The sequence below is a fragment of the Hyalella azteca genome, unplaced genomic scaffold (assembly GCF_000764305.2).
Source record: "Hyalella azteca isolate HAZT.00-mixed unplaced genomic scaffold, Hazt_2.0.2 contig5386, whole genome shotgun sequence".
NCBI lineage: Eukaryota > Metazoa > Arthropoda > Malacostraca > Amphipoda > Hyalellidae > Hyalella > Hyalella azteca.
The window spans coordinates 1631348-1639863 of NW_025935579.1; the positions used below are offsets into that span (position 1 = coordinate 1631348).

Genomic DNA, 8516 nt, shown 5'->3' on the forward strand with positions numbered 1-8516 from the left:
CTTAACAGATTTGAACGAACCTTTGAATATACAAACCTAACTTCCCAACTGTGATGTTTAGCTTGTTACAATTTTTTCCGATTTTGCCTTCGTTCGCGAGTTATACGGACATACGGAGAAACGACAGGCATTTCTGAGGCCGATTTTAAATTTACATTAACAAAGAGTCGTATACGTATAGCCGTATAACTCGCAAACGAAGAAAAATTCGAAAAAAATTGACACGAGCTAAAACATCACCGTAGGGAGGTCAGGTTTGTATATTCACAGTTTCGTTAAAATCTGTTCAGTAGTTTAGAAGAAATTTCTTGGTCACTGCGAATTTCGGCCCGTATTGCTCTATGACTCACGAAAGTGAAATGGAAAATTTTTTCACTAGCTAAACATCACTGCTAGGTCATGATGAATACGTGTACCAAGTTTCATCGAGCTGCGTTCATTAGTCTTGAAGATATTCTTTGTCATTGAATATGGTGATTGGCCGTGAGTCCGGCCGGAAATTTGTCCGACACTTAGAGAAATCCACTACGTTTTGTCCTCTTTTAGCCCAATTTTTCTCCCATTTTTCCCAGCTCCCTCACCTTTTTCCTACCCTAATGATTTACCCTATTTTTTAAAACATATATTTCTTGATGTACTTCAATTTGATTTTACCCTATTTCATAATTTCTTACTCTCATTTTCTGCCCTATCATTTTGCCCTAAAATTTCAACCCGAATTTTACCCTAAAATTTAACTCCAAAATGATATCCTAAAGTTTACCGTCAGGCTGCTCAGGCAGTGAGGCTGCTGAGGCAGCTCAGGCTGCCAGGACAAGGTGGTCAGTCTACCAGGACATGCTGTCTGGCTGCCGGTAAATCAAGTTAAGGAAAATATATTTGTATAACAGAATAATTCTGGTTGGTAAGTGTGCACTATCAAAGTAGCAATAATTAAATTTCAATTCACAAATTGGATGAAAGCAGTGTGGCTTCACTGTGAGTCTGTGGCACTGGCCCATTCACAAAAATGTTGGTTTTTAATAATAGTGGTTTCAGCGTTTATATTAGGCCGTAATACTGCCGCCGTTTCTTAACATCGCAGAACACTCACAGCAATTTGCGGTCTCGAACTCGCAACTCACTGCTACAATTCTGCTGTGCTTATTAACCGCCCGGCCTCCTTGCTGATTCTGACCAGAAACTGATGCACAGAGCTGGGATCAAACCTGTCCTTTCTGCCCCAATCACTGCCCACTGGTACTCTGAACTTTAACCACTGGTTTGAATCTAGTCAAAGTAAAAAAATTTTGTTTGACATAATGAGTCAAAAATATGTCACAGCACCCTTGATTTTTCCACTGGTTTGGACTTTGGAGTACAGGTAGGGTAGGTGAGAAGATGTGTACCTATTTCTCTTAGCAGCCTTAGACAAAGAGATACTGTATAAGTAAGTGTGCATAAGGTGCCATTTCACTTAGTTAGCTGTCAGGTGGCAATATTAAGCACCACCTGACTGATTATACCTAAATTTCTACTTAGCCCTAATTTAAGGTCGGGGATTTGTTGACCAAGTATGTGACTAATAATAATGTGAGGAATAAGTAAGACAATCTGTCTATAGAACTTATCTCCATTTGGGTGGTTATAGCTACATGAGTGAGTACATGAGAACTAGGCCTACATTACAGGTGTTGGCTAAGATGTTGAATGTTAGGCTTTATTGTTAGGTCAGAGACTCAGAGTAACTCTAATGAATGTTAGCCTACTTGGCATTCTGCTTGTCAGTTATTTGGGGCTGTTACAACTAATAAAGTTCCCAGCCCTTTTATAGATTGATGACTTCTGCCCAGTGCCCACTATTGGTATTGTGGTCTTCATCGTTCATCGTGTGATCTGTCACTTGATTTTGTCCATGTACTTTTTGTCTAGTAGTACTTTTCCATAAATCTCTACCATTTTAGTAAATATTACATCTCAAATTTGAAATGATCTAATCTTATAATATAATTATAATGAATAGAATGAGACGCCTGAATGTGGCCTGATTGACACTGGCATAGCAGATCTGAAAATAGGCTGAGATGATCTAATGAAGCTGCAACTGAACAAGAACATGTACCTGTAAAACACTAAAACTGCTGTATGTAGCCACTCAAGAGTGATTCTATTCATGCTCAATAATGTCTGCCATATTGGAAATAGAAATTAATTTACCTATATACGTGTGAAAATGTTTCAGGTGTTAGGTGTACAATGCCTCCCCCAAGAATTATTTTCTACCTCAGTGCTGGTGGTGTTGCTGTGGGCAGCATTGTTTTATTCAAGTGAGTTATAGTTCAAATTGTGTATTTGTTTATTTTATTATTTCACTTTAAATGAACAAAGAAGACATGAAATAATTTCTATAAAACCACATGACATTAAATACTTGCATTAGTGGGAAGATATTGCAATCAATAGAACATCTACCTCCAAAATGTATTTATAGTGTAGCAGATGAGTGGAATATCCAAGACAAAATGAGCCTATGTGTTAAGGTGATTGTTCTTTCCTCCTCAAATTATGTTCTGAAGGGTATTTTCATTTAGTGTGAAACATCCTTGAATTTAATGAAAACATTGTATTTCACAAAAGACTATTTACTGCATTGCACCACAGTCTGGGACATTTTTCACTCTTGCAGAGAATTGTTGGGTGGGTCCAACTACAGTGGTCCTGAGATGCTGGAAGGCAAAACTGTGATTGTGACTGGAAGCAACACAGGCATCGGTCGGGAAACAGCTCTGGAGCTAGCAAGGAGGAAAGCTCGCGTTATAATGGCTTGCCGAAATTTGACCAAATGCAAATTGGTCAGTAGGTAATGCCTAAAAGAAAAAATTTTCTCAATCATTTTCTGTACTCAATTGCTGTTTTGTCCTAATTCAGCTGAATTTTCATGATTGCAGTGCAAGTTGTAAAATAGGAAAAGAATATAGCCAATTGAATAATTTGCATATTTTTCTTGGTGTGGGAATGCGGAAGATAAGTATTTATTCTGTGTAATTTTGTTATCTGTTCTTCAAATGCAACTTACTTCTGGTTGAGAAAGATTAAAGATCATTGTTAAAAATTTCTGTGTATACAGTACTACTATTGCCATTCATGTGAGAAACGTTAGTACATATATATTAATTTATCATATTTTTCCCCAGGCCCGGAAAGAAATAATTGCAGAGACTCTAAACAGGAATGTGGTTTGCAGGGAATGTGACTTATCGTCTTTTGAATCTATCAGACAGTTTGCTGCAAGGATCTGTGCTAGTAAGGCTTTTTAAGTTGAATTTAATTTTTAGGTTCACAAGATGTATGCTGAAGTTCCAATGATTGAGGGTTCAAGGGATGGCTAATTAGTCACTGTTATCATCTACTATGTTCTTGCATTGAAATGTAGAAAGATTATTGTTTTCTGAATTCGAGCATATTCTGTTATTGAATGATGTTATGAATTATCTTTAAAAAATTATAACTAGTCATAATACCCATTTACATTTTGATTTTCTTAAGGGTTGTATTAAGTAAATTGTGATTGCTTTGTAAAATATTTGCTCCAATGTTAATGGTCAGGGGAATATTTATTGATCAGCATCACTGTAACCGTCAACCTTAGTAACTCCTGAATAACTGTCAATTCTATGGACATCTACATATTTAAAAATGTTTCCATTACATTTTGTTTCACCTTTTAAAGTGATTTGCTCCTGTAAAATAATTTGCCTATAAACTATAAAGTGAGTAACCTGGAACTTTGTTTTATAAATGAGCCATAGTCCAGTATATGGGAAACTAGAAAAATTGTGGCATCTAACACCATAGATCATGAAGATATTTCAGTAACTTAATTTTGAAGATTTCATTTGTATCACAGAAGAGAGCACTGTTGATATCCTCATCAACAACGCCGGCGTGATGCGCTGCCCACGGACTCTCAGTAAAGACGGCATTGAACTCCAACTAGCCACCAACCACCTTGGTCACTTCCTCCTCACTATGTTGCTACTAGATAAAATCACCGTATGTTACTTGTGCTAAATTTCATATAATCTAACGTTCATGAAGCCTTGAAGCATATATAATCTATTTCACAACTAGCTAATTGCACGTATGTTCTGTGAATAAAGCTTGTTATTGCTGGTAATTCTCATGCCTTGACTTGTTTTGCAAGCTCTCAATAATAATATAAAATTCAGGAATAGGGATTTTTTCATATTATTCAGATATGAAAATAAAACCTATTTCAATTGAAATTCCAAAATATTCAATTTAAAGGAAATAACCAAACAAACAATCTATAACAATTAAAATTTTTTCATTTTCCATTTTTATCAGATTAAAATTGAATCTTGACTGAAAGTGCATCTCTTCTTAATTTTTTTACCTGACTAGCCTATTCTTTTGTATATTTTATAATAGAGAACTCATTTTTCCAGGCAAGTGAGAATGGCCGCATCGTGAATGTGTCAAGCATCGCTCACATGCGCGGTTCCATCAACTTTGATGACTTGAACAGTGAAAAGAATTATGATCCCAGCTCAGCGTATGACCAGAGCAAACTTGCCAACGTCATGTTTACTCTACGACTTGCCAAGGAGTTGCAAGGTAGGAATGCGGCCTGGATAGTTGAACATGTTTAGAGTTATTTGGTCTTTTGCAAAGCAGAAGAATTTCTACATTTCTTTTGTTGACACAAATTCCGGTACGACATTTATTGCCATCCCTAATTAAGATTATTTATTTATCGTATTACCCTTTTTGCTTTTGTGCAATTCCCAATTTTTGAATCTAGCTTTATCTCAACAAACTCAATTCTTGTCATATCTACCATCTTTTCAACATTTCAGTAAGTTGTGTTAGAAGTGTGGTATTTAGAAGTTTTTAGGTTATATTCTAGCACGTCATACGTCAACGTCCGAAGGGAGCTGTATTTTAAACATTTAAAACCTGGTCTAATTTTAAATGAAGGTGACAAAATTTTGAAGTTAATTAAAAAATGAAATTTTCTTCATACATATTTCGATTCGGATGCTCAACAATTTTTTTTTCAAATTGAAGTTCATTCTAAAATGACTGTCTTTTTAAACTCGTATGACTTTAGCTAAAAAGTAAAGTGATAGCCGATAAGATCTCTAGGCAGCATTTTAATGATACTTTTCAACAACAGGCACAGGCGTCACATGTTCTGCTGTCCACCCTGGTCTTGTGAACACAGAAATCGGCCGACACATGAGCGTGTACAAGAGCTGGCTATCTTTATTGTTTCTAAGGCCTTTTTTATGGCTCTTTCTAAAAACTCCACGCCAGGGCGCGCAGACAACGTTGTATGCTGTCCTCAGCCCTGATGCCACCAAGTCTGGGGCCTATTACAGGTAAGATTCGCTGCCTAAAGTCAAAGAGTGACATTACAGACACCGCAATTAGCAACCATTCTTACAGGTGTTTAGTTGGCATTTACTGCAATTCTTATTTTGTGGCTGATTGGATCATTGGGCTATTACTGGCACTTAAATTAATTGTCTATATATATTGGATTAGACCTTATTCAAATGCTATCATCTCACAAAGAAATCGTTTTAAATGCTAAACAGCCAACTTCTTGTTTGTGATTTATAAGTCATGTTATTAGTCTTACTGTGAACATTTATGAATTTCTTTGTCAAATCGTCCAACCTATTAACATGGAGCCTCTTCATGCAGTGACCAGCGAGAAGCGACGCCTGCAGCAAGTGCCCTCGATGAGGCAGCGCAGGAAAGACTGTGGCAGACGAGCCTCAAATGGACGAGGCTACAGACGTAGTTGACGGGAACGGTGTTGTGCGAGGAGCGATGACGAGCCTCAGGTGGACGATGTTGCAGACATAGTTGACGGGAACGGTGTTGTGTGAGGAGCGATGACGAGCCTCAGGTGGACGATGTTGCAGACGTAGTTGAAGGGAACGTGTTGTGTGAAGAGCGATGATGAGCCTCAGGTGGACGATGTTGCAGACGTAGTTGACGGGAACGGGGTTGTGTGAGGAGCGATGACGAGCCTCAGGTGGACGATGTTGCAGACGTAGTTGACGGGAACGGTGTTATGTGAGGAGCGATGACGAGCCTCAGGTGGACGACGTGGCAGACGTAGTTAACGGAAACTGTGTCCTGTGATAGGTGATTGTTAACTTATACTTCATGGTTATATAGAACATTGTTCTTTGGGTTGGTGTAACTCAAAATTATTGTTTAATAGACAGTAAAGACGCTGTGTCTGCGCAACAACGGTGTGTTAAATTTGCTTTAATTCACTCCAGTAAATATTTATTGTATATAATAATTAAAATGTTGTCGAAAAATTATACGTTGTAATTTTCCCCGCTGTTTCATTTGAAATGTTCATAAGCAGTCTAGAAAAATGTCATTGCAGAAGCGAGCCTTCATGTATGAGCTCAGTGCAATCAAGCCAATTGCGTTACACGGCCTCGTACTTTGATTATCAAGACTCATTTATTGCTCTGTCGCTGTCATACAAGGTCATTACCTCCCGTGAGCAACGAAATAATGCAGAAATGCGATTTTCTCTGTACCTTAATGTGTTGCGTAGGTTCTACACGCGCATGTGAATAACACACCAGTCTATCCCATGAAGTTTAGGTTTGTATATATAGACGATACTTCTTCTCGCCCAGCTTTTCTGATGTATATATACAGTGGGGGAAATAAATATTCGTACACTTGAAAAATCGTATTTTAATGTATGTAAGTACACAAACTTAACAGGAAAAGTGATTTAAATTATGTATAGAGACGCATATTTTAAGTCCGGCGACTGGCTTGGCCATTCCATGACGTGTACATTTCTATCAGCGAACCATTTCTTTGTGGATCTTGCAGTATGCTTAGGATCGTTCAATCAAATTAAAAAAATCAAATTCAATGCTTAGGATCAGAATCAGCTCAAATTTCAGGCGCATCATTAGCTGTGTTAATCATGAACATGTATTTTTGTTGGAACATACGTAGATTTTCCCAAGCTTTTTTACCAAGATCCAATTTTCGAATAGAAATGAACAGGGGAATAAGTACCTGCTTAAATTACAGCCCCACTGCGGTTCTTATGGTATAAAAAATGTTTTTTTTTTTCCTGAAACCGGTAACAAATGCCAATCTTGAACTCGTATGGTAATGTCTGCAGTGATAAATGAAAATTTTCTTATCGATTTTTTTCCGTTGTGTTCAACCGCTTTCCACAAAAGTTTATTGGTATTCTTGGCTATGATAGTGAGAAGCCCAGTGGTTTTATTGATATAATTTACGGCAAAAGTTGCATTCAAATTGATGAGACGATACGTTACTAGGTATTAGAATAATACAGGCGTAAGTGAAGAACACTGGGGACTTCGATAATTTCCGTTAATGTTTATCATAACATCGCAAAGTTTCGAAGTTAATAACACGTTGAAGCATCAAATTTCGCTATTTATGAGTGGGCTTGTGTGTAATTTTCTATCACCTTAACCATACGCATTTTAATGTTTTATTTGTTTGAATGAATTCTGATCAACTGTCCCATTTTAAAGAGCCTTCATTACCATAACACAGAAAACTGAGCCTCTTTTCGGAGCTGCTCATTCTTCGCTCGAGGGCCGAAAGAAACCAATCGAAGACAGATTATGTTCAGAGCGACAGGTTCTTTAATAGGCATGATTGAGGCAATGTCTCAGCTCGTACAGTGAAGCTAATCAGAAAAAAGTAGCCGAGGGACACTGATCACTGATGTTAGGTACAGGGCTTCAGACTTTGTGTGCTTTAAAAAAAAAAAACTGCATGAAAATTACAGTGGCTCGCAAAAGTATTGGATACATTGCAATTTTTCTTCATATCTGTAGTTAAAATGCGAGTTTTTTTATAATATTTGGTCAGTATATTGCTAATGGTGCTATAAACATTGTATAGAAAGGACATTGAAAAGTATGTATTGTTTGGAATTTATTCAACAAATAGAAAAATTAACCCACGCAAAAGTATTGGGTACATGTTCAAAAATAAACAAAAATATCTTTTTTTTAAGTACTCAAAATTCGCTTTTCACTTCAGACGTTCTTTTGTGTGAGACGTCATTTTCTACATCAATCCAAGATTCCTCTAGTCTAGGTCGCTTCCAATTTCACCACGAGCAACGAACGGGTTCTTCTGTACTTTTTGTTAATCCACCTTGCATTGCCGCCCGTTAGTTTCCTTGGACGACCAGAGGTCTTGGAAGGTTAGTACAGCATGCTCGGATCGGATGATATCATCAGGATGATTGCTTCCTGATGATATTTCCAACAGTACTCAATGATAGATCAGGATCCTTGGATATTATTCGATACCCCTTCCGTTTCTTGTGACAATCTATGATCTTTCGACGCAAATTTGTCGCCAACTCTCGAGTTTTAGCCATTTAAAATTAGATTTTAGAGATGAAGCTGAATAATATCTTCACCGGAACACAAAATCTGGTAAACAATAGCAAACTGCTCCGATTG

At 37.3% G+C, this 8516-nt stretch overlaps 1 protein-coding gene across 3 annotated transcripts; it reads left to right on the forward strand.

Annotated features, from left to right (window-relative positions):
• The first annotated feature begins 769 nt into the window (after window positions 1-769).
• On the forward strand, window positions 770-6362 carry LOC108668994 (retinol dehydrogenase 13). Of its 3 annotated transcripts, XM_047880437.1 has the most exons (9): window positions 777-904; window positions 2222-2306; window positions 2666-2831; window positions 3174-3282; window positions 3887-4032; window positions 4449-4617; window positions 5180-5384; window positions 5713-5836; window positions 5902-6362. In XM_047880437.1, the coding sequence occupies exons 2-8, from the start codon at window positions 2236-2238 to the stop codon at window positions 5810-5812; spliced, it is 966 nt and encodes a 321-aa protein (XP_047736393.1). In that variant the 5' UTR covers window positions 777-904; window positions 2222-2235; the 3' UTR covers window positions 5813-5836; window positions 5902-6362. The 3 variants fall into 3 exon arrangements, with proteins under 3 accessions (XP_018011768.1, XP_047736393.1, XP_018011767.1); XM_018156279.2 differs by having other exon boundaries at window positions 770-854; window positions 5713-6362; XM_018156278.2 differs by having other exon boundaries at window positions 5713-6362.
• Window positions 6363-8516: the final 2154 nt, after the last annotated feature.